The sequence below is a fragment of the Indicator indicator genome, chromosome 7 (assembly GCF_027791375.1).
Source record: "Indicator indicator isolate 239-I01 chromosome 7, UM_Iind_1.1, whole genome shotgun sequence".
Taxonomy (NCBI): Eukaryota; Metazoa; Chordata; class Aves; order Piciformes; family Indicatoridae; genus Indicator; species Indicator indicator.
In genome coordinates, this window is record NC_072016.1 from 15,858,589 (window position 1) to 15,884,158 (window position 25,570).

General features: G+C 41.1%; 2 protein-coding genes across 2 annotated transcripts; one reads left to right on the forward strand and one right to left on the reverse strand.

Annotated features, from left to right (window-relative positions):
• Positions 1-6,290: 6,290 nt before the first annotated feature.
• On the forward strand, positions 6,291-12,962 carry ANKRD22 (ankyrin repeat domain 22). The gene is made up of 6 exons (XM_054382641.1): positions 6,291-6,311; positions 9,327-9,518; positions 10,890-10,997; positions 11,331-11,408; positions 12,054-12,152; positions 12,885-12,962. Exons 1-6 carry the CDS (start codon positions 6,291-6,293, stop codon positions 12,960-12,962), a joined length of 576 nt encoding a protein of 191 aa, XP_054238616.1.
• A 2,050-nt stretch (positions 12,963-15,012) lies between these two features.
• Positions 15,013-25,160, reverse strand: LOC128968247 (lysosomal acid lipase/cholesteryl ester hydrolase-like). The gene is made up of 8 exons (XM_054382640.1): positions 25,152-25,160; positions 23,706-23,820; positions 22,416-22,614; positions 21,667-21,776; positions 20,232-20,368; positions 18,090-18,161; positions 16,219-16,287; positions 15,013-15,246 (listed from the first exon to the last, which is right to left on the reverse strand). Exons 1-8 carry the CDS (start codon positions 25,158-25,160, stop codon positions 15,013-15,015), a joined length of 945 nt encoding a protein of 314 aa, XP_054238615.1.
• Between the last annotated feature and the right edge of the window lie 410 nt (positions 25,161-25,570).

Here is a 25,570-nt window from a genome sequence, read left to right on the forward strand (position 1 = left end):
TGGGCTGTGTGAACAAGCACATGCAGGGGTGTTTGTGTTGGGAAGAGAGAGACATGAAATTCCACAGGAAGACCCAAGTGAGGAGTCTCCTGAAGGCTGCTCAAGGTCTGCCAGAATAAGTACCTGGGGGACTGCCTACAGCTCACCCTGTTTAACAGGAGCCAGGAGTGAGTCAAAGGTTTCAGGAGAATGTGCTTCCTATTGCTAATCTGTTCCTTGGTCACCTGAGGAAAGACTCAATTTTCATTGTTTTTAAGGGTTGACTGATCATCACAGGGAAGCTTTTCTGAGTAGACATTGTAGAGCGTCCTCTGTCTAGTTAGTGCTCTCTGCTTTGACAGTAGCCACATTTGTAATCAGCACTGAGGAAACCCACAGGTCATAAAAGTAGAGTGTATTATCTGGCGTATCATGGGGAAGACTTAAGATTTTGAGAGCCTGGAAAGGCTAGCCAAAAGATTTAATTTTCCCCCTGAACTTCCTAATGAGGAAGGGGGTTCTCAATTATTGTAATTTTTTATTAAATCTATCATAGCCCTTGAGTCACTAGGGCTAGATTAAACAAAAACTGGTTTAATTTTTTAATTAATTAATTTTAATATTGACATCGAGACACACCGTGTTCTCCCTGACTTTGAGGGAGAATACTTCCATTTTGCCAACAGCACAGAATTCCTCCCACCTGTGCACTCTGGAAGTACAGTTTTATAGTAGGTACTCCACTGCTTTCAGCTGGTTTACTCAGTTCAAACAGAAATAAAACCTGTTCCTCTATTTCTGAATGTGGAACATTGTTTGGGAGCAAAACTGAGACCTTCAGCCTAAGTCATAGTTTGGTTTTGTACTAAAGGTAAGACAGCCAAGTAGCTGAATTGTTGCCATTTTTAGGGTTATACTTTTTTCTGTATACTCTGTTGTCACCTGGCTTAGCTGGCATGTTTTAAGGCACTTGCAGATGAATGTTTTTAAATCAGATGGGGTATGCCAGTTAACTCCAAGGCTTGGCACACACTATCACATTTCAGTGAGAAAGCCTTGACTGTAGGAACCTTGAACAGCAAGCTACTCTTTTCATGTAATGAAACAATACCAAAGAGCGGCATTTACCATGGCAAACTGGAATTAACTGAAATATTTAATTAAAAAAAAAAGAAAAAAAGTAGAGGAAGAGACCTGAAAGATACACGCAAAAGGCCATTTATGTAGGTTTTTGATATTTAATGAAAATAAACTTTAAACCTTGATTCATCTTGAGTGTACTCTTGACAAAGTCACAGTATTTTTTCACATACTCTGTAAATGGAATATAAAGGCACCAGGGCAGTTAATGTGGCTAGTGGAAGTCCGAATCTCCTGGTTAACTAACAAGGAAAATTTAAATTAATTTTAAACTATGAAAGCAAAATGTCCAATTTAAGCACACACTTTCAAAACTGAGATTTTCATACGTGCAGAGCAACACCCTTACAAAAAAAAAAAAACAACAATGAGAACAAAATGGAACCATTTCCCCATTTGTGCAGGTCAAACACTTTTTCCTCTTCTCATATTCAGCAAGCATGCACTTAGCTGCATAGCATCAGGCTTGCAGATCAGAAAGGGTGCAGGCTGTCTACTCATGAGCAAGTGCACCAAAGCAAGACTGCACATCTCTATGGAGACAGGCAACAGAGAAAGAGACCACGAACACATAATGTGCAAGCAACTCACCTCTGCTTTGTAACTGTCTGGCTTCTGCTGCAGTTCTAGTCTGTCTCCACTAGCAGACTGCTTCACTGGTAGAAACCTTGGCCAATGAAAGGAGTAGCAGTAGAGGGCTGTGTGGTGTCTGCATATATAGGAAGGTATGTTTAAGTGCTGATTTAGCAGTATTTAAGGAGTGGAGTTATTTTATGATAAACAGCACCATTGCATGACATTCTGAAAGACCAAATTGCAGCGTGGGGCAGGAAAGGTAAAGAGGCGTTTAACCTGTGGTTCAGATATTTAGCAGGGACCTGGGGGATTTTGTCTTTTGATGCTGTGGCAGATCTTGGTCTGTACTGCTAGCTGTCTCAAGAGGAGTTCTGTGACCAAATAAAGCTTTCCAAGTGCTTTCTACTTACAAATGTGGTCTTTGCTGTGATGATTTGTACAGAAGCTGGCATAGTAACTGGCTTCACACCTGTCATCTGTTTTCTGAACTGCTACTTGTGAAGTGCTCGGGGACCATTCTTCTTTGTTAGGGACAATTCTTTCAATGCAGTGCATGTGTTTAGCATCACACACACATTCCCAAATCTCTTGTTAAGACTGAAAAAAAAACCCAAAAAACTAATTTGCTCTGAGTCAGTCAGCTTCTGTAGGGATTCTCATGTACTGAATTAAGGTTGGAAACATTGTGTTTGAAAACACAGAGAGGATGCTAACAAAAGTTTCTGCTTCTTCCAAGCCATTTCCATGAACCTTGTGACAATACAGTATTTTTGGAGACCTTTGCCTAACCACTGAATTAATTGTATCCGTCCCGGGCAGAAAATTCTCTGGAAAGTAGGTGTTATTCATCTGCTGTCTTGTGTGGGAAAACAGTGATGTAAGCCTCTGCTAGTAAACAGAATCTGGTGAGAGTCACTACAAAACCAATTCTGAGTTATGAAGTAGAGTGGCATCTAGAAAAGCCAAAAAAGAGATTTCTCAATGAAAGACATTATAGCTCAGCAAGTCTGATATCCCTGCTTTGTGAGAGAATACAGAAGCCTTTTCTCTGCTGTATTCCCAGCTGACACCATACAGAGTTTTTTCGTTTCATAGAGTTGTCAGCCTGGAATGACCTGCAGCATTTTACCTAGTTTCACCTCATGCTGGCATATGGGATGTGTAATATTGTCTCTGATATCGTCAGTAGGAATCGAGTGACTAGCAAAAGATGGGTAAACCCAACCGAACAATGAAAGTAAAGCTAATAAAAAGAGCACAGGAGACACAAAACCTAAAATGCATACAGAACCTTCTTAGAATGTGCTGTCCTTACATAGAGAACAATGCCAGCTAAGATGGTTAAGTATTCTGTTTTGAAAATGCTGGAATAAAACTTTGATGCCCAGATGGTCTGGCCTATAGCTACACATGGCATAAGGTGCCCAAATATATCTTGAGACATTCAAGATCAGACTTGATGTGGCCCTGGGAAGCCTGTTCTTTTTGGAGATGTTCCTGCTCACTGCAGAAGGGGTGAATGAGATGACCTTTGAGGGTCCTTCTCAACCCAATGCAATCTGTGAATCTGCCTTAATTCAGTGTCTGCCATCTCTCTCTCAATTAGAGGCATCCTATGCCTCTAAATATATCGCTGATGATCTGCAGGCTTGGGGGGGAAAGGACAAAGGGGAATGTGTGTTCTCCTTTACAAGCCCTGTAAAATACAAAAGTAATGTTTAAGGAAATGTTCTGTGTATGATCTTCCTGTTGTCTTAGAAGCCTATTCCTCTTCCCAGGTTGTGGTGGGTTTACACCACACAGAACATGGAATTTGCCCTAAGAGGGTAAATAACCACACGTACTCAGAATTTGGAAATTAAATGAAAATAATATTTACAAAAGTAGACTAAATACAGAAGTACACTAAATGCAAAAACTAATAAATATATACAAATACATATGTGCATATACAACTAGACAATAGCTCAGCTATGCTCCTGTACAGACCCCGTGCCCACACCCCCCTGGACAATGCATTTGCCAGACGATTACTTGTTTGAGCAGGCATGTATGGGAAAGAAGATAGCTGTTTATCAAATGCTTCAATCTGCTGAGATATCTCTATGCAAATTGGACAATTTTACGTTGAGTTGTTCTATATGATGGCACTGATTGTAAAAACACATACATGTGTGAACAGATTTGTGCAGATATACAGCCCAGTGACTTTTATAGGACTGTTCTGTTTCATGTTATGCCCATAAGATGATTACAGGGAACAGAAGTCTGGGCAGGCTAGCATCAGCCTGTATGAATGATGAGCTGCTGGAGCTTAGCCATGGGATGAGCTGTAACAGAAGTAACCCAGTAGTGATCATTCATACAAGCATCAGGAGGCAAGGGGAGGGCTGGGATGACCTGTGTTGTTCATGTGGCACCATCACTTCACTGAGTTTTTCTTGAAGTGTTATAAAATTCAGGCACTGGTCTGTGCCATGGAGGGGCTTCTTTGTGCTCAGAGGGACTGAGTTAATTCAGTCCTGAAGCAGAGGTGTAAGGGACCCCTGCAGTGCTACAAGGGTGTTGTCCGAGTAGCTAACAATTTTGCTGAGGGGAAGTGTAAGAGATTAGTGTTCTCCTTGTCCAGGCACTGACCATTCCAGGACAGTGTTTTTGAGGAATACACATTTCTGAGGACTGTTCTGTGCACACAACTCCAGCAAGGCCAGATATTTCTTTCCAGCTCATGCCATTTGGAGCAATCTCATTCACAGTGCTTGGAAATTAAAGAGATAAATTACCTTCCATGTCTTTTATTGAATGTGCTGTTCTGAATTCCAATTGATATTTGGTTTAAAACTGAGTTGCCTTTTTTTTTTTTTTTTCCTCTGGTGAAGGCCCTTCCGACAAACTCTTAGTGCACTTCTGGCTCAACAGCTTTGAAACGCTGTTAAATTATTTAGGGAAGTAAGACTCATGATTCCTACACAGATTGAGTAAATTGCAGTTTGGACATCTATTGAGCCTTGGCACCTTTTGGAAATAAAAGATTTATTCAACAAAAAATCTCAGAAAGTCCAGGATTCAAATCCTCACTAAAGACATTATGTGAAACAGAAGTGAATCTGTGACTACATAAATGTATATGAGTCTCATACCTCACCATGGCTGAGCTGCTTATCTGTTCTCTTGTTGAAGCTCTGACCAAAGTAGTAATTTAAGTGATTTTTAAGAGAGCCTGAGATGTGATGCTAGATTAAAAGGTAATTTACATTATCTTTAGAAAGGTATTACCTGAAGCTACTGCTGTGCTTTGTGCAGGAGGGTTTTTTTGTTTGTTTGGTTGGTTGGTTGCTTGGTTTGGGGTTTTTGTTTGTTTGTTTGTTTGTTTAATATTTCGTATGTTACCATGCATTTTTATATTGGTGTTAGGAGAGAATTTTGTAAACTACTAAATGGTTATATGTAATAATGGAGTGCTTTGAGGTTTCTTTCAACAAGTTGTAGTTCATAATTCCAACAGCCTGGCCAACTGATGTAGGAGGATGTTCAATCCTTAGCATCTGGATATGAAGAAATACTGGCAGGGAACACCTTTTTGTTTTTGAGATGTTACTCACTCTCCTTGTCTTTAGGCCAACAGAATATTCACTGCAAGCTGAATAATCAATCTGTTGGGAGGATCCTTGTGAGGTTTATTACAAGTAGGTGTAGTGTATTTTTCTATTACACTTCAACCTAATTTTCTTCTGGTAAACAACTGTTGACAGAGTTAGAATTTGTTTTAAAATATGCTATAAGTATGGGAAAGATGAATTTAAACTATATAGGGAAAAGGTATTTTGGGGGTTTCTGCAGACACTTGAAATAAGCATGCCCTGCTTTAAAAGATTGAGTTTAGTACAGAAATACTATTAGCATCATATCATGAGAGCCATGAATATGCAGAAGGTATGTAGACATCACCAGTAATTGTCTTCCCAAGGAAAGCCTAATGCAATTAACAGAGAAAATTAGCAGGGTAAACATAAATCGTAACTTATTTTTTTTTTCTTTTGCTGGGGGCGTGGGGAGGGAGAGGGGTGTGCAGCAGGGCAGGGCTTGGAAGACTGCTTCTCTTTTCCCAGTAGGTGTCTTGAGTATTCTTTCAGAAAGTTTGGAAAATATTTTAGTCAGAAATATATTGGATGGCAAGCTAGCTACCGTTCAGTTAGTAGTTGTAAGTTTCCTGCTTCACACTCCCTTTCTTCAATTGTGAAATTTTCTTCTCTCCTGTCCCCTCCTCCTCTCCTCAACCTGCTTTGCTACTTTCCTTTTTAGGTAACTGGAGGCTGTTAGGGCAACAGTGACAAAGGAAAATGCTTCTGTGTTGTAACTTGTTCTGTCAGTCTCCCATAACCTGCTGTTCTCACATTTGCCTTCCTGGGTTGGGTTTCCAAAGATAATTGTTTTGTGCCACCAAGTAGAAAGCACCTAAAAGATATGTAGCTTGAGAAAGAGAGATACTTTAAAGTTAGATATTAACCAGAATCAAACAAGCTCAAGAACATTTCAAGTGAGGTTAACTTGTTGGGCTGGTGAACAAGAACAACCTCAAGCAGTGAAGAATAGGCATGGGAATACTTTATTCGGAGGTATGTGTCCATCTTCTGCACAGTAACTGAAGCTATTGAACATAGGGATATTCACTGGGTTTGGTTTCCCTTTGCAGCCTCCCACAAACAGGCTTGTACAGATCTGGTTTTGTGTTTTGTTTTGTTTTGTTTTGTTTTGTTTTGTGTGTGTGTTGTTAGTTGGGTTTTTTTTGGTTGGTTAGGTTATTTGTTGTTGTTGTTGTTTTGTTTTGGTTGTTTTTTGTTGTGGGGCTCCCCCCACCCTGCTTTTGGAATTGCCTCCTTTGGCTGTTGCAATTTGATAGAAGTACTGTTTGTAGGAGTAAAGATAATGCTTGATCAGTGTAATTACGGTGACTTCACAGAAAGTAAGCGTTGAACATATTTTGGTGTTGTGCATTGAGATCAGAATGATTCTGAGCATGGTACAAACAACAGACAACTTTGCAAGCTGCAGACAACTCTTTGTCTTATGCTGAATACAGATAATAAAGCTAGTGCCTAAAGAAACATTACCCCTGTGCCCACTCCCCAGTTATTTTAATAATGTTGTCTCTTATTAGCTCTTAACTATAGGGATTTATTCCCAAGCTATCCTCCATTTAGCACACCCCTGGATTTTATAGTAAGTATTACCTTCTTCATTATTATATAAAATTTCCATTTGTACACTGGGTGCTTTTTGACTGTGAATACAGTGCATTGCACTGCTGTTTCTTTTTTTCTTGAAACAACCATGAAATGATGGGCCAGGTAGCCTGCAGCCTTTTATTCTGAAACGATTTGAATCCTTTATTCTGAAAGGATTTGTTGCCTCTCCAGATCTACTACTCTGAGATAGCATTGTACAAGGAAACAGTATCATCTAGCTTAATTAAAGTGGTGTTTATCTTCTGTGCTTTTTAGCTAATATTTTCACATACGTTAGCTCTCCTCCTTTAAAAATTTTGAGTGAGATATATTGGGTTTTGGAAAATGTAGTTCATTAAAACAGGATAGAAATCTAGAGAGGTGCAAATAAGAAAGTGTAAATTGTCTTTTCTGTGAAGTATGGATTAGATACTAATGTGTTCCTCAGCATCACAAATGCAATTTAGACTTTGTTGTTTAGATCATAGCATGCCTTTGGATTCATTTGAGTACACAGGAAGAGACTATGGATTGGTTTAGAATACCTGGACATTATGAAATGACTCCTTTTTGACTAAACAGCTGCAAAGCATTGATCTAATTTAGGCAATACCCTGTAGTACTCAAAGGAGGAAGCAATTATAATCTGGAATTGCTCTCCCAGTTGCAAGACCAGATTTACCTGAGCCTCTTTTCTGTGGGCTGAATGCTTTGTCCTTAGTGCTGTGCCTTTAACCTTTATTTCACAAGTGGTAGAAATTGCTAAATAGTTTCACTGCAGAGGGAGGTGTAAGGAGCTCTGAAAACAAGTAGACCAAGTCAGATGTGGCAGGTCATCCAGATCTGAGGTCTTGATTTCAATCACATGGACCACAACTGATTAAAAAAAAAATAAAAAGAAAATCAGTTATGTAGAAGTATTGTCCTTCTTTCTGGCAGTGCAAGATTTTTACTTTTCTTGCACCCTTTGTCTGGTAGTCTTGTACTGAGTGATTTCAACCATGAAAACTCTTGCTTGTCCTATGACTAATTCTCACCTTTCCCGAAGCATCAGATGCTGAACAATGAAATCCTCTTCTGAAGGTCTTGAAGAAGGAATATTGCAGAAAGAGACATTCTAATCTAACTATAGAGGCTTCACTTTAAACCTGCATATTCATTTTTCTGTTGCATACCTGAATTGCAATATCATCAGTCAGTCATTGGCTTAGCTAATCTTGAAACTCTTATTTCCAATCCCCAGAGTCTGCCCTTTGCTGTATACCAGGTCTGCCTTGATACATTGTGGAGGTAGGCTGGATCTGTTTTGATTTGTCTAGGGCAGTCAGGACATTGAGGTTTATAAATAAAGTGGGTGTAGGTGAGAGTAGCCACTCTGTGTCCTGGATTGCCATCACCCTCAGAAGTGTAAGCTCACTTCCCACTGATGCTTTCGTCAGTGTTTTCTGTTGTGGGAGCACTGGTCTTTGTTTCTTACACATGCTTAAAGGAGATATGATAGATTTTATGTCTGTTCTCCAGTTGCCAGTGCATCTTTAACACAGGAAACTGTAGGTGTTCTCCTGACTGTCCCACACTGCCAGGAGAATTTGTCACAGTTAGAAGAAATGGAAGAAACCTATTCTCTTTTTGACTAGAGAACCTCCAAGGCTACCAGTCTGCCACATTTTCCAGTGCTCTTTTCTGCCTGTATTAGGCCATTAGAAATTCACAGCACTCCTGTATTTCTCAGTGTCTCCTTAGTCTGAGTTCTTGCAGCTGGAGAAAGAAGGAGTTGCAGGTTAGGTCAAGACTGTGTAGAAATACTGAGGAGGACTTCAACAGCAAGCAGCTCTCAAAAGCCAAGTAGGACCTGAGCTGTATTTTCCAGCGATGTGTTATTTTTCAGGTATGAAGTTAAACTTCAAGCCCTAGAAAAGAAACATTGTAGGGATTTGTTTTTTTAACTTTTTCCTGAAGCATGTTTCTGTTCTGGGAACTGAGTCGTCAGATGTGGTACCTCTTATTCAGCAGTGCTCAGCCAAAGGGAAAGCCTGTTGTAAACTTAAGAGAGGTGCAGCCTTGTCAGCACTTGCTGCTTAATACAGTGGCCAGCCTATATGAGATCAGAAGCCAGTTTTGAATGGTTGCAGATAAAACAGATTTATTTCTTGGATTCTAGACACATCATCCAAAATTCACAGAAAGTTCATTCCATTGTGCAAGGGTTGTGACTTAACCAGGCTGATAGCTGCTGTGTGGCAGCTGCAGGAGTATCTCTTACCACCACCTTCTGGAAGTCACCAAGAACTGCAACGTGTCAGAAGCGCTTGGCAGCGTCTTAGGATGTGCATGTGGTGAGTCAGAATGGGAAGTATGGATGCCTTCGTGAAATATGTGCTGATAAATTTTATCTGCTCTCATCAGCCCATTTGTCAGGCAGCTTATAATAACGATTTCAATGAAGTTCAGATCCTTTTGGAGCGCAACAGCAACTCTGTGAACATCCAGGACAGCTTTGGTGGAGACACCCCCTTGATTTGTGCGTGTAAACAGGGAAACAACCGGATAGTTAGCTATCTTCTGAAAAGAAATGCTGATGTCAACCTCAGAAACAAGGTAAGTGGCCACCAGCTCCTCCTTTGCAGCAACTTGTTCTTTCAGTGTATTGGATTCATTCAGTTTCTTGGAATGTCTGTGTAGGGACTCTGGCAAGCAACAGGGACTACTCAGTTTGTCTTCTCATTTATTTTCCTAACTTGCCAATACACACAAGATAACAAACTGTGCCAACCCGAATTTCTCTCTGTGTTCACAGTCCCCGTTATGTAGTACTGCATGCCATCCCTTGGTCCCCAGTGGGTTCTGCTTGCTTACTGATGCACCACACTGCATTCACCTTGCTCTCCAGCCTCTATCTGTCCTTTCTCTAACCTTGCTTTTGCTCTGTCTTTTTCTTCACCCTGCGTAAAAGGAAGGTCTTAAGGAGACCCTGTCCAGCTCTAACAAATGTATCCCTGAGGACAGACTGACTCTGAAAACTTTCCTGGTTTTGTCATGCTATAGAACAGCATAATGACAAATAATAGCATAGAGGGGAGCAAGAGGGGAAACTTTGTGTTTGTTCTTCCCCAGTTCTCTATTTTAAAAAACCTACCTGCCTTGCACAATGTGATGTTTTCCCTAAGGTGACTTGGAAGTGTGGTTTTGAGTTAGATTTCCATGCTTGGCTTTCTTAAGTGCCTCTCTGCTTCATCTTCACAGATGGAATCATGCTTTTGGGTGCAGAGCTTGACTGTGGTGCTAAGGAGTGAGAATAGGGAGCAGAGGATGGCTCAGAGAGAGGCTTTTTAGCATAGTTTGGGCCCGAGTGTAATACTGTAGCCTAGACTGTCAAACTCCACTGACAATCTGTAAGAAGTTTAGCACGAGTGTTCTTTAGCACATAGATGTACAGTTCTGCCCTGTAGTTGCTTTGGTACACTCAGTATTCAAAGAATTTTTTTAAACTTTCTCCTCACTGGGAATCTGCTGGCAGTGTTGCTACTTTCTATGTTTCTCACATGTGCCGGAGGAGGTGCCATAAACTCTTGTATGTCTTTGCTCCAGTAACCAGCACATCTATAAGACGAGGAGCTGGGGGGGTTCCTTGTTCTGATTTAACATACTGGGAAGCAATAGTAGCCACATGAGATGTCCACTATGCCTTCTTCCTCTCTGCAGCCATGTCCAAGGTTGCAGGCATACACATGGAATCCTTTGAGTCCCACATCTTTCTTGCATCATGATTCCCATGAGTGTGTGTTTAATGTGCTCCTACTTGAAGGAAACAAAATGGGTGTGTCTGTTTCTGCTTGAAAATCAGAGAAATATTTCTAGTAGATAACCTAAAAGAAAGCTTGTTAAATATAAAATTGTCTCAATGGTGTCAGTATTAAACGAATGCAATCAGATCACTGAATGTGGTACTAAGCAGAGTTTTGTGTTTAGAAGGACCGCACTTGTCTGCATTATGCTGTTAGAAAACGATTTACCTTCCTTGACTATGTGCTCATCATAATCCTCATGCCAGTTATGCTTATTGGATATCTTCTCATGGTGAGTCTGGATGAAAGTGGGGAAAACCCTGTACCTTTCCCTTTCCCCTTATCATCTTCCTCATGGTAATATTTCAGGCCATGAGCCTGTACAGAATATGGACTGTTGTTTTTTTAAAGCAAGGAGCTTTGGAGAGCAATAGGAGGAACAGGGACATTCACTGTGAACATAGCTAGTGAAGGAGCAAAATTGTATTACTGCCTCAGTCTGGCATTTACAGAAGCCAGACACTCTTCCTTTCAGAAAAAAAAAACAACAGTATTTAGCCAGTCTACTTAGTACTATATGCAAATGAACTGTCTTATGTGTTACTCTTTCCTGTGCACCAAACAGGTCTCAAAGACTAAACAGAATGAAAATCTGATCAAGATGTTGCTTAGAGCTGGAGTGGATGTTAATGCTGCAGACTTTGTAAGTGGGTTTATACCAGAGCAAATGTGGTTTGTATGCATGTGACGATGCTAAAACCAGACTTTCAAACCTTTGAACAACATAGTCCTGCTTTCTGAGCAGGGTGAAGCACTGAAGTGACTGTGATATACCAGAAGGATTCAGTATTTCCCCTTGATGATTAGGCAATAGTTTTGTAACTAATGAATGGAGATACAATTCTCCACTCATCAACTAATTGTCCGCTTCTAACTGATGCCCATTAAGAGACATCCTAGAATCAGAATCATAGAAAGGGACCTCAAGGATCATCTAGTTTCAACCCCCCTGCCATGGGCAGGGACACCTCACACTAGATCAGGTGCCCCTAACATCAGGAAAGCTGGGCTGGGGTACTTTGGTATTAAATACCTGATCCTATAAAGAGTCTAGTGATGTATAATGTCTGAGTTTATCAGCATTTCTGAGTTCTTGGACTTGAGCAAAATTTGTGAGCAAAAGTTGAGCCAGGGTGCTAGACCCTGTGTTTTCTCTTGGTCTTCAGAATGTGGTGATCTGTAGAGTTCTGTAACTGCTAGGGGGAAACAATAAGGCTGCAGTTGTACTTGCCTAAGGTCTGCTAAAGAAGTTATAGAGCTAATCTCATTTGCTTCTCTTTCTCTTCAGTCTGGTAGCACAGCCCTTCACTATGCTTGTGAAATGAAAAACCAGACAGTCATTCCTCTACTACTTGAAGCTCATGCAGACTCCTCTGTAAAGAATCAGGTAAGAGGTTGAAGTGGGTAACTGTATTTCCTTATCGTGATGGTGAACCAGAATGTTGTGTGTGCAGCAGTTAGCTGGCGTGCAGCAGTTTAGAAAAAATTAGGGTGCATAGCTTCCTGGCAGTAGACTTGTGTGCTGTGGGGTATATAGCAACTTTCACTTTGTTGTTTGCTTTGGTAAGAGCAACTTCAAAGTCCATATCCTTCACTGCTGAATTTCTACCAGTGTCTACTGGATTGGCAGATCTCTTATCTGTCTTTATTGTACCTCTTCTTAATTAATAGCTGCATTACAGTTGTTGTAAGATGCAGGTTGCAAGGGAGTGACAAGAGCCTTCCTAGGTGTTTTTTGTGCCACTGGACACCCTTCTTCTGAGATATGCTAAGTCTATCATCAGAAAAGCTCAAATATTGTCCAAATAAATACTGACCCACTAGTGCCTGCATTACTGAGTTGAGATGAGCAATATATGCCCAAGTTCCTCTTGAAATTATTCCACAGCTTAGGTCTGCACTGACTTTGGATCTTAGCCCTGGGAAACAGTGGAATGGTTGTCACTACTGGAGGGTAGGTTTCTGCTCCTGGCTTCAGTGAAAGTAGTATTAGAGCAAGGCTGTGACATGATAATGAAACTTAGACAGGAGAGCACTGCATCTGGGTGGCAAATTGGGGAAAGCTCTTTGTGCTTGACCTATCTATCATATTGCAATATATTTCATCTGTTTCTTTCAGGATGGGGAGACTCCCTTAGATATATCAAGAAGACTGCAGTTCCACAACATTGAAAGCATGCTAAGGAAAAATTCCTAGATATCAAGGACTCTTGAACATGCAAAAAATAACCTCATCAGGCAATCCATCGTACACAGCAGCAGGAGTCCTGCAGAAGGTTGAGGGTTGTTACTTGATAAACACTTGGTTTAAATCCACCCATTCCTTGCTGCAGACTTTGACTATAGTGTGTGAGACCTGGTTTTGCTAAGCCATGAGTGATTACAATCACATTCAAAGTATTGCCCTTCTCATCTGCTTCCCCAGTTTTATTGATTGACTTGCACAGACAGTGGATTTTTAAAGCTAGCTAAAATGTTTCTGGAAGTCTAAATGGTTCCTGTGATGATTGACAGCCAATGCAAAAAATAAAATATCCTTTAGAGTGTGTGTAGAGGAAACACTTGACAACTGCACAATATGCCACAGCACTTTATATAACGTCTGGTACCCTTCCTCTGAGTACTTCTCTTCCCAGTGACTGGGAATCTCAATCTAGCATTTCCTCCTTCCATCCATGCTACAAGTTTCACAAACCTTAATTCTCACTATGTGACTAAAAAGAAAGATTATCTTCATGTAAGAAACAGGAAAAAGAGATTCCTTGAGTTGCTAGAGACCACAAAGAAAACCAGTTCCTATGTTGCTTTAATGCGTTAAGAAATAATAATGAAAATCTTTTGGGCATGGTAGAGAAAAAAAAGTCTTTTGGTAAAGGAAGAAAAAACAAATCAATAAATGAAATGCCACTGATGGGAACCAGGTGTATCCTTCACAAGGGAGTGCACAGGATAGCATGCTTTTCAAAGTGCTGCATGCAGCAGTGGATGCATGCAAAAGTATAATAAATTCATGAGTCTTCTCTTACACAGGTAAAGGCAGAAGAAAACCTGCAGTGGTAAGCAGTGTATTAATGTGGCCTGGTACTTTGTTATTTAATAATGCTGCAATAAAGACCAATCTCCTTTCAAATGCTGCTTCATCTTATTTTCTTGTTCTAATGGTTCTTTATTTTTGTTGACAGTTTTGACCATATCCTGTAAGCTAAGTCCAAAAGCTAGATACTGTGATCAGCACTGCCAATGACTGCTAGGCTAGGTGCATGGACAAGCCATTGTGTTTTTCTGGAGTTACAGAACACAGATATATTTTTCCGTGTAACTGTTCTGTTGAATGCTGACTTCACCTACAAAGGGTCTAAGATGGGCAATATGATCTGAGGCTCCACACAGACACAAAGCTACTCTGTCTGAGCTTGTAATAATGAACATTTTGGGTGAGACCTGGGGAGAGACACTTACCTAGCATATCAGCTTGTAGGTGAGATGTGAGGCACTTGCATGGATAATGAACATGTTCTCTCTTTGGGCTAATGGCCAGAAAGATAAAACAGCTGACTGCATTCCCATGCTTTAGAAATTGCATAAATGTCAAATTTATTATTTATGGTATCTCGGGGTGCTTGCAACAACTTTATTGCCAATCTCAAGAATGATTCACTGGGTGCAATCTATATTGCTTAGGACCTGATGCATCTGCATTTCCTCATTCCTCAACTGCTGTCTACGTTCTTTGATGTTGGGTGTTTTAGAGCGCATCAACAAACCTCTTGGTGATGTGTAGGCATGGCAGGGCAGGAGAATACTTCTGTGGGTTTTTCTGAAGTTGGGTTGCTTGATGTTTCGAAGTCATCTATTGCCTGTTCAGTTTTTTGTGTCTGAAGATCTCTTGATTGTGTTGACACTGTCAGTAAGTGTGAGGAATGAAAAAGAAAAAAAAAACAACCAAGTCCTCTGTCAAGTGGATAAATGGTTTAATTTAAACAAAGGTCGGTTTACTTCAACAGAGAAATGAACAAATCCCACTCTTGAGTCTTCATGTGAAGACAGAAATTTGGCGTAGGAATGCCTCTGTGGGGTATATGAGACAAACATGAGAACAACAGAGTTGTTATACGCCTGAAATTTCTCAGGAGCACAGCAGTCAGAGTACCAACACATTACCATGTGTTTGTGTGTTTACCTCCACCTATTGCCACATAGAAAACTGGGAGGTTTTTACCAAATGATTCAACACTTTGCACGTGGTTTCACAAGTATTTTTTCATTAGTTCAATGATTTTTGTATACATTTTCTCAGTTGCATCAAGCCCCCAGATGAAATCAAGATGTCCCCATGCAGGAAAATGCTCATGGTAAATAAGATTGGTAATCCTGGGAAGTAGGTTTGCCATGTCCTTCGGATCTGCAAATTTGTCATCTCCAGCACTCCAAACAGCAGTTGGTATGCTTATCTTCTCTATGTTGTACACAGGAGGAGTAGACTGTAAGGAACGGAGAACTGAGGGAATGCTGTTGTCTCAAAAGTTGTATTTAGATAAAGGCTTCTGTGCAAGCACCTCTCATTCCCCTTTGCACAGTAAAACAGTAACGATGGAGGTCACCATTTTAGGGTCTGTTTCCTTAAACCTATTTTCTATTGGGAGGGATCTGTCCTGTTCCTGTGTCTTTCTATAATGCCATCCTAAGATTTGTCCTGCAATTTGGCACCTGCTTGTGCCCTTTGGAGGTGGGTATATGGAAAGAGCAGTGTCTGTGCTTATCACACAAGGACCGTGGAGCTTATTAATGCATATATTTAAGACAGAAAGATCTTTAAGTTTTCTTTAGCATGGAGTGCAACTGTTGGTCTTAGTTATTATGCTTGGGACTTACGTGGCAAGGAATGACTTTGACCCTTTATAATTTCACTCCAGAAAATTTTTGAGACGGTGTTCATGGGTAGAAATGAATGATTATATCTCTGGAGCTTTTCTGTCTCCAAAAAAAGCAACCTGCCCTGGTACAGCACAGGACACTGTAACTCAAATATGCTGGTTAAAAATGAAATGATTGTCAGCCAGTTGGAGATGTCACTGTAGCTGAGAAATATGTTTCTTCCCTTAACTGCTAGGCAGACTGTAGAGATTTTTGGGGAAGTGAAGATCTCCACAATCATCCAGTGCTAGAACCTGGATGTGGTTCTTAGCCTTTAGGGATTGGTAGGTAAATGGACATGTCTTTGGACAGATCCCTGCATCAGTAAGGGAGGCAAAACAGACTTCTGTTAGCTGTCTGCAAGGAATTTGTCTATGCCTTGTCTGTATATGGATTTTACACATATGAGTATTAGACTCGGGTGAAACATTATCTCAGACCACTCCCTCCCTCTTCCTCTAGCTCTCAAGGTGCTACAATATGTTTTGATGTTCTTAGTTTTGCCAGAACTGAAGCGTGGGGAAATCAGATTTACTTACCTGGTTGTATTTCTTCATGTTTTCCTTAGACCCATAGTCATAAGCATGAAACTGATCTGCATATGTTAGCTGTTAAAAGAACAAATAGAATGTAGGTGATGAGAGACCAGGAAGTGTAGTGCAGTTGGCCTTTTCCTGCCTGCAATTGAAGCAAAGGCTCAGGTGGTGGACTGTGAGTTACTCCTGCCCCGTCCTCAGGGCTACTGAGGATGGATCATAGGGTGGGGGGTGCTTCATCACCTTTCCTCTTGCTAAGTTTCTCTCCTGATCCTCAGCCACCACCCTTGGTATGTTTTGCTATTAACATTCTGCTTGACTATCTGATTTACCTGAATTTGGGGTTCCCTCTTCATAATAGAGATTTGAGTTCAGTTGCCACATGGAAAGATGACCTGAATGTCTATAATATGAGCTATTATTTGTCTAATGTAATAAAAGATCTCTCCTTACACATCTTGTCTTTTGTGTGTCAATTTTGTCTGGTCTGCTTAACAGTAGTGGTGACATTTCCAGATGCTCTGTATTTGAAAGAGTTTGGCTATACATAAATTGTACTCTGACAGTAGTTTTTGGGTAGAACATTAGACATAAGGCATTAGCCTTCTTGAGTCTATTGTCTAAAAGACAAGGTGTATGACCTGCAGGACTGGTAAGTGAAAAGTTAATACTCGTTTGGGTGGGGTTTTGTTGTTTGGTTTGGGTGGCTTTTTTTTGCTATTTTATTTTTATTTTAGTTTTTGCACAAGCCTGACAAGTAATTTCACTTCTGAGTGGTTGTATTTAATACAGAGTGTGAGAAAGTCAGTGTTTGTTAGTTTAAAAAACCTTGACTGCAAATCTTCGGGTATCTGGGAATATGCTAGACATCTGCTTGCTGTATTGCTTTTGCTGTTTTCTTCTGTCCTGCTTGCCTTGTAGCCACCTGATTTTGTTAGAGGCTGTCAAAGCCTGTAAAGCCACTTGTTGTCAATGGTGTGCCTCCAATTCCAGGCTCTGGGAAGGTGTATCCTGTAGGAATGACTGCAGAGAATTACTGTCATGGGTGTCTCAGGGACACACCTATATTCTAGACCATATTAACTGTTTGCGGAGACTGAGGCTCTGCCTCTAGGATGTATGCAGATATACCCTGGATTGGCAGGTGTGCCTGGACAGTGATGTATTTCTTGGCTGGAGCTCTCTTGCCCTGGTCTAATTCAGAGCATGAGAAGAGCATGCTCGGGTTTGCCAGGTTGCCGGTAGAAACTCACCTTCAGAGAACTGGAATACAGGATCTGGACAGTGGCAAAAGTAACTAAAAGGGTTTTGGAAAAAAATGGCTATTGGGAACATTCCTGTACAGCAGAGTTGCTTGTCATGTACTGTAATAGTATAATGCAGTTCCCCACATTGCCACTGAGCCAGCAGAAGTGTTTGTGGTTAACTGGCTTGGGGGATGATTCAGGCTGCAATTAACCCTCTGGGAGAAAAGCTTTAAACAGCATCATTTCTTGTATGTTTCATCTCCTGGCTGCTCTGGTTTCCACTATCCTCCCACTGCCTGCCAAGTGCCTAGGCACTGCTTACATTCCCTTCTGCAGCTTTCAAGGCAAAAGTCTTAAAAAACAAAGGCTGGAAGCCATTAGAGCCCCACGTCCCGAGAGGCCTGATATGCCCTGGGGAAATCTCAGTGCCTGATACCAAAGGAGCAATTCAGTTGATGATGTGGTGAGCCAGGCGAAACAGTGCTCTCAGTGCTCTCAGGTGCTCACAGCAGCGTAGAATGAGATGTGATGGGCAGTTTCCCAGATCCACTGCCTCTGGACTTCCCTGTAGGCTGTTGGCTGCATAAAAACCAGCAGTAAATGCCATACAGCAGTGTGCATTTGTACCTGATGCCAATGAATAACGTTCTGTACTGATGTTCCAGCAGGGGAATGTCCTACGTATGTATCTATTCGACTCTGGAGAGAGAGCAGAAGTGTTATGAAGGTAGTGATCCAGTTCTGTGACAGAAGGAAGAAACATACTGCTCTCTTTTAATGCATGAATATCAGACAGAAAACTGAGAAGCAAACTTAGGAGTAGCTGGTTAATAATATACATCTTCATACTTTCTCCATGAAAGTGAATCTGCTACATGAAGATAGTAGTGCTGTGGGATCCTGTGGCTCAGCAACAGTAGGGAACAACCTTCCTGCCCTTTCAAAGCAGACTCCTCACCTCACACCAAATCCCAATGCATGTATATGTCTTTTGAAGGTTTGTTTTTTACTTCACTTTACTCCTAGTGCTAAAGAAACCAGCTTACAAAGGGGCTGTTTTCTTATTCTGTTTGCATTTTTATAGTTGTTACAGAGGTGTTCTGATTCCATCTCCCCAGATTGCCCCTCAAACGTATCTTGTCCTGAGAACCACGTGACTAACTTAACCCAAGTCAGGAAAGAGCCTTAATGGGTTAGCTTTTCAATTCAAAAGGAGAACAATTCTTTTAATTGCTTTTGCACTGAACCTCAGTCTGGACACTTTCCCATATGTGCTTTTTCAAGTGGCTATAGATGGAGAAAAACAGGCTCTGGTCTTCATAGATACTGCAGTAACAAACATTACAAATGCCAGCTTCTGCATGTTTGGCTGCTGTAAAGAGGATTTAAGACACACTACAGCATCCATATGTTGGCAAACATAGGGACAACTGTCCTGTCTCTCCTGTCCCCACCTACTGAAGCACTAGTCTTTGTGAATCCAACTACAGGTGTGTTGCACTCCTCAGGTACACTACCAGAACTTTTTCTATCTCTACATGTTTTGGATTTATCTGTTGGTCCCAGTTCTAAGGATAACCAATATAGGAAAATGCCTCTTACAGTAGTTCTTTGGAACCAAGTTCTGCTGCAAGTAGTCTGAAAAGTGGGAAGAAGGAACTTTTTCCTGTCTTTTAATTATTCCAGTGTTCAGAGAACCCTGATGTCTGCTAAGGAAGGAAATTGGGGTCTGTATTGCCAAGAAGAAATCTGACTGTGATATCCACTGCCTTTTTCTAAACAACATCTGTGCATGACCAAAATCTTGTCACATCCATTGACATGCAGTATAGCTCCAGACTGAAGTGAGTCCTTCCTTTCTGGATTTGTGCCTTGTAGTTGGCCCCATCCATCATTCACTCTATTCCCGTTTGGCACTGTTTGCACCACACAGTGTCCTGGCATTCCCTTGGTCTGCTGAGAACTACATTGTGGTTTATGCGCATTTATGTGACAGTTTCTAGATAAAGATAGAATGCTCAAGTGTAACTCCCCTTAATCCTTTAGTTCTACTTTGAGTAGGCATTCTTGCATATACTTACCGTATTCAGATTTTTTATATTGCCTCCAGCTATGTAAGTGAGAATAAGGCCACAGAACTTATCCAGGCTTGTACATAACTGTGTCACAGGTCCTCTCAGAAATCCAATCTGGTGGAAGGCTCCTTTGCAGCCAAGTCCTAACTGAGAGAAGGGAAAAGGGCAATACTTTTTTTTTTAATTATTATTTTTTTTCTTGTTACAGGAGCACTATGTGCAAAGAACTGTTACTAACAGCCTAGCCTCCCAACTCAGTATTCAGTGATGGCTGAAGCAGCTTGCCTTCCCATTGCTCCCCATAAACACCTTCTGCATAATGCATCACATATCCATCCTTCTTATCACTGGCATCAATTCTGGAGGAAGTCATCCTTCCATTTCTAGAGTAGTGACCTCAGTGATCACTCATTTTTGAAGTCTCAGAGATTGTCATGGCTGTTGTCTCAGCAAAATACTAGTCAACAGCAAATGGGACTGAGTTTCACAATTCTCCTGTTTCACTGGGACCTGCTGCTACAAGCCCTATGTCTCCAGTATTTTCCTCACAGAGTTTGGGAACAGATTTGTCAAGAGTACTCGATTCATTGCAAGCTCTGTGTCAGTATATCACCTGTTTGGGAACATTTCATCTCAGGTTGAGCGTACCCTATAAAATCAGGGCTTGGGCCTTTTAGAGGGAAAATTGACATACCCTGATCAGTGGTTCAGGAGCTTTTGCTATCTTAACCAGAGGACTTGTAGCATGCGAGCATATGATTACCGGGCCTAGAGCAGAGAAGAGTTTCACCCGTTTAGCTAGCTCAGGGTATGTAGAAAATGCTACGAAGCCTGCAAACATAGAAGAGACAGCATGAATGAGCAAGGAAATCTTCCAACAAATAAACAAAATAAGTAAATAAGCAGTAGGTAGCAAATATGAAGTGAGGCTAGCTTTGCAGCCCATTGTCTGTTGTCCATATTTGTCTGAGTGCAGCATCTTTTACCTAAGGCAAATGCTGAAGATAATTTTGGAAATGAAATTTATTTGGGAGGCAAAGTTCATTCCGAGGTTGTCTGGATCTCGTCTTTATAGTAGACAACACGTCAAAGAGGTTTCTGTGATAAAGTCAGTTCTCTCTAAAAATCAGAAACCTCTCACAAAAAAAGAGATTTTCAGATTATAGTCTTTAAATGTTTGTGTATTTTTATGCTTCCATGAAACTATAGAATAATTACCTGAATACTGGGAGCTTTGAGTGTTGTCAAGTGATTGTTTGCATCAAAGGCAGCTGAAGAAAGCCTAGATGGTTAATTTGCTTTGCCACGTGGGTCTTTAAATGCTCTTTTGAGAGGAAAAGAAAGAAAAGGTCTGGAGCTGTGACAATCCAGGAATTTTTAACATTTTCCTCTCTTTTCTTTCTTGGTTGTTTACATTAATGAACTGATGGTTGCTCATTGGTAATCAATGTGCATTCGTGGACCTTACACATAAACTGTAAATATCAGGAACTTCCAGCTGATGCTAAAAAACCCCAGTTAGTTGCATTTAAAGGCTATGAAGTGAGTTAATGCTAAAGGCTAGCACTCAGAGAAAATTATTGTTTTTTCTTTCCTAATTTTCCTTCTCTTGCAATAAGCTTTTAAACAGTAATGTGACTGGTTGTAACTACTTATGGGCTACCCTTTAAGTTGTAAGATTGCTGTTAAGTCCTTTAGTAACACTGAAAGTGTTTTTCCTTTTTTTTTTCTGTTATTATGTGTGCTGGTTTATCTTTTAGTTTTTCTTTCCTGTTCACAAGGAAAATAGTATGTCTCAATATAAAAGATGAGCTTAATTAAAATTCCTGTTGCTGGGTCTTTAAGAAAAATACGCAGTGGCAGTACCTGAAGTACCCAGTAATAATCACTTTTATGCCTCTTTTTAAAAGTTCAACCATATCTGGATCTTCTATTAGGTTTCTTTGCTTATTAAGATAATCAAAGCTGTTTTTAGAAGACTTTTGCATGTTTTTCAAATCACAACTCAGAAGGCACTTCTAAGTTTCCTGGCTCTCCACAAACAAGAAGAAGTGGTTCAGTGGGGACCCCCACCTGACTGACCAGGTAGGAGCATGAATGGTTGTGAACTGTGAATGCCTTGGCGTTACCTGCTGTTGTGCCTTCCGAGTGACCAATGTAGTATACATCCTTTTGTCCAGTTTTATTCATGATGAAGTACAGCTCTGCTGGGATATCGTATTTACCCATTTCATCAAAGCTACAGAGGAGAAAACACAAAAAGCTAGCAGCAGATAATTGAGCTTTCACAATGTGAGCTGCTGAGTGTCAGCTTTGTTTGGCACATTAGGCAGGACCCATTGCACGCTTTGCTTGCCGGACAAGGTTGCAGACTTTGTCAGCATTCTTTCTTGTGTTGAGGAAGGGAGTAGAGGGACACAGCTGCACTGCCAGGCTGCCAGATGCCTTGGGCTCTCTGTGGAGGAGGTGCCAGTTTTTCCTGTTAGCTGCAGCCTTTGGGAATATGAATTTAATCAGTGCTTTCACTAACCTGGGTTACAAAACACGCTTCTCTCTTGGTTGAATTCAGCTGTAAGAGATCTTAGATTTATAGACAAGGCTGCTCAGCCTGTTCCAGAGAATTTCTTGCTCACCCTCTCACAGTACTACTACCCTTTTCCTCAGCATCCTATTTCAGTTCCGAGTATCTGAAATCTCTTCCCCAGACAATGTTCCTAACTCTGAGTAGTAGTGAGTATCCTTCTTAATCTGGTTCTTTACTTTCCTTGGTTGGTGTAGACATTGTTCTGATGCTGGTTTAGGTAAAAAATATCAGGTTGAAGCTATCTAGTCCCCTCAGAGTTTCTGTTTTGAGTAATCCTCCCTCTACAAAGAGTACCTGAACTGCCAGAACTCTTTCTGGCAGGGTTTAAGGGTCTTGTGTTTTATAGACCAAGTGTTCCCTCGGCTGTTTCCAATCCAGACATCATAGCCAGCATCTGCAAGGAGGAAGCCCAAGCTGTTGTTGGGCAAGTTAGAAATCCAGTGGGTAGCATCTCCAAGAAAAGCATGCTGTAGGAAGACTACAGGCCTTTGACCTGGAAAAGATGAAAATATTCTTATATTGAAGCAGTAGTGAATGTGTATTTAAGAATGGAGTGCAGAGTTTAGTTTGTGAATGGTTTGAAGTCTTTCCTTCTTCAAGAAGCTCTCAGTAGACTATATTCTAAATATATAGAATATAAAATAGCTCCCACAGATACCAGTCTGAGAAACCTGAAGGATTTTTTTCCATACCATCAGCAGCCACTTCCTGATATTTCAAAGCCTTTTCATGACAGGACTGACAAATAAAGAATTTAATGAGGAGGCCTGTGCCCACCTCCTCTTGCACTAGAAAGTCAGCTTACCGGTCCCTGTATTGAAACAATCTACCCACAGCTGAAAACTGCTGAAGGCATAAATGTGTATGGAAAACAAAGAATAATTAATCCAAATAAGCTTATTTACTCTTAGGTCAATTCAGTAACCAACTGAATAGAGCTGAGAGGCACATGATCTCATTTTGGTTAACCTTACTTTAAGAGTGCAACTGGTTCCAGTGATCTCTGAAGGAGGAGATCCAAACAGGAGGAGGCATACAAAATACATTATTCTGTAATTCTAACAATGAGTAATAAGCCAGGTATCAGTATCCAGAGTACCTCGAATTCCAGGCAGAATTTTTGACTCCATGCAGAAAATGCAATGATACAGAAGAAATGTATTTGCTTTTCACCAGTGACCTGATTACTTGTCACATTTCTTAAGAATATCTCTGTCCTTCAGAAGGCTGGGAATTAATATTAACATGCCCAACCTGAGAAGCTTTGTTGTCAGGCTCCTATTTTACATGTGTATTACTTAGGATGTTAATGCAACAGCCCCCACCCCAAAACTCTCCTCCAGCCTACATGAGGAAAAAAAACTGGGATATGACAAAATTTTTAGAAAAATGTGAAATCAGGACAGAGACACTGAATGTGTGGACTTTGGATGGATTCAGAATTTAGGCCAAGTTCTTGATGAGGTGTTCTTGCTGAGACAGAAAGGTGTGGAACATGCCATTGCATGAATAAAGGGGAAAGATAGGGGAGCCATGAAAGAGTTGAATCTCATCACTTTCTTATGTCCTGTAACTGTGTCACACCTGTATTTTGGCTGTTCCTCCCAGCAGGAATTCTGAAAACACCAAGAATGTATCCATCCTCTGTGGTAACTTCATATTCTTCACTGGGGTATCCATGATATCTGATAATTTCACTCTGAAGGAAAGGAGAAAAGGAAAGCTTGTTAACATGAAGTTGTCCTGTTTTAGAGGGTAACCGAACTAAGCAGTGTGGACGTGAGCTGTTCTGGGATGGTAGTGCAAGGACTCTGTCCACAGGGTTTAGGGCTTGGAATAAATATTACAGATCTTGTAAAAAGAAGTATCAGAAGTCTTCAGACCTACTTAGGTAGTAGTTGTCTGGTATTTGACCCCATATTATGGATCAAAGTAGAACTTTCCTGAGTGACTAACCCTTTGGGAGATCATTTGTGATGTTTCACAAGGGCAGTAGAGATCATACCTTTCTACAGATTAAATGAGTAGCATTAGCTGTATAAGTCAATGCCAAAAGGTGTGAGTTTTGAGCTGTAATGAATCCTTCCTTGCCAAAGCGTGATTAGGCAAGCCAGGTAGGCAAGGCAAACAAGGGTGGAGCTCTTGTAACTGAGGAACTCAGGAGACCACCTACACCTAGTTTTGCATGTACTGTGAGGAAATCTTTGGTGATTCAATCCAATCCTTGGATTACTTTGTGTTGCGAGAATCTGCGTTTTGAAGAAGGGATTCATCCCCCTTTGCTACTGCACTGAGCAAACAGGTGTTTACAGAGGGGGAGGACCACACTTCTGTTGAGACTAGAAACCAGCCTTTTTTTCCACTGCAAAGGAATTCTTCCCTCTGGGTAGGAATATTAAGATTTTTTCTGGGCTGGTTCTCCCATAGTGCTGGAGGGATATCTGTCCTATTGCCAGGTTCACACTGTTCCCTTCTTTATTCAGTAGCCTGAAATACCAACATGTGTTGAGAAAAGTGATGCTTGCAAACAACATCATGAGGCATGTCCCAACCTCGTGTTCATCATTTGTCTATTGGAATTCACCCTAAATGCAGGCAGTGAAGGGCTTTCATTCAGTTTGGTATAGACTAGAGCATGTAGTCTGTGCTTTGGCTACAGTCCAGGGCTGAGTCCTGTTGCTGGGGTCAAAATTCAGTAGCATGGGTCTCCAGTGTCCCTGAGCAGGTTCTAGGGAGTTGCCTTGCTTTGGAGCTAAAAGTAGCAGCCATCACTCTCCTTTGCAGTGTTAGGTGTCTGTCCTCATGCAGCATGACTTGTGTGAGTCTCATCTGTCTCTGACAGTCAGAGCTGGCCTTTGTTGCAGTGGTGACTCTAAGGTAAGTACTTCTTCAACAGGCAAGATGGGAAAATGGGGAATGTGGAAGGGACTTTTCTTAGCCTCCTGACAGGGACTGTTAGTGATGGGGCAGTGGTAGCAGTACTGTGAGAGACAATTTAGAAAGAAAGGTAGAGAAGGAGATCCAACTTACAACATTCATAAAGCATTCAGGGTTGCGAGTCTTCCTGCAGTGACTTGTGTCTGAATTCAGAGTGGAGGGTGTTGCAAATCCTGCTGAAAAGCCAATTCCTTGGGAGCAGAGCAGTACAAGGAGGCACCACATCTCTGGGCTGTGTGAACAAGCACATGCAGGGGTGTTTGTGTTGGGAAGAGAGAGACATGAAACTCCACAGGAAGACCCAAATGAGGAATCTCCTGAAGGCTGCTCAAGGTCTGTTTCCCAAGGGGCTGCCTGTGTGAGAAGGGGCTGTCGACAGATCATGCTGTGTAACAGGAAGGGTTGCAGAACTAGTGAGGAGAACACTTGGGGATACTCTGTGACATTATGCCTGAAGACTCTGCAGATGAAAAGGGAGATATGGTTGGTAGGTAGGGCCAGCTCTTGGCACA

Excerpts from the sequence above, each read along its gene's own strand:
- LOC128968247 (XM_054382640.1), bottom strand. Across the intron at positions 16,288-18,089 it reads ACGTTATTCATTGGCATCAG|CTAACATATGCAGATCAGTT; the intron begins GTACAAATGCAC and ends TTCTTTTAACAG. Across the intron at positions 15,247-16,218 it reads ACATGAAGAAATACAACCAG|TCTACTCCTCCTGTGTACAA; the intron begins GTAAGTAAATCT and ends CGTTCCTTACAG.
- ANKRD22 (XM_054382641.1), top strand. The coding sequence starts at position 6,291 with ATGGGAATACTTTATTCGGAG. Across the intron at positions 10,998-11,330 it reads TTATTGGATATCTTCTCATG|GTCTCAAAGACTAAACAGAA; the intron begins GTGAGTCTGGAT and ends TGCACCAAACAG. Across the intron at positions 12,153-12,884 it reads ACTCCTCTGTAAAGAATCAG|GATGGGGAGACTCCCTTAGA; the intron begins GTAAGAGGTTGA and ends TGTTTCTTTCAG.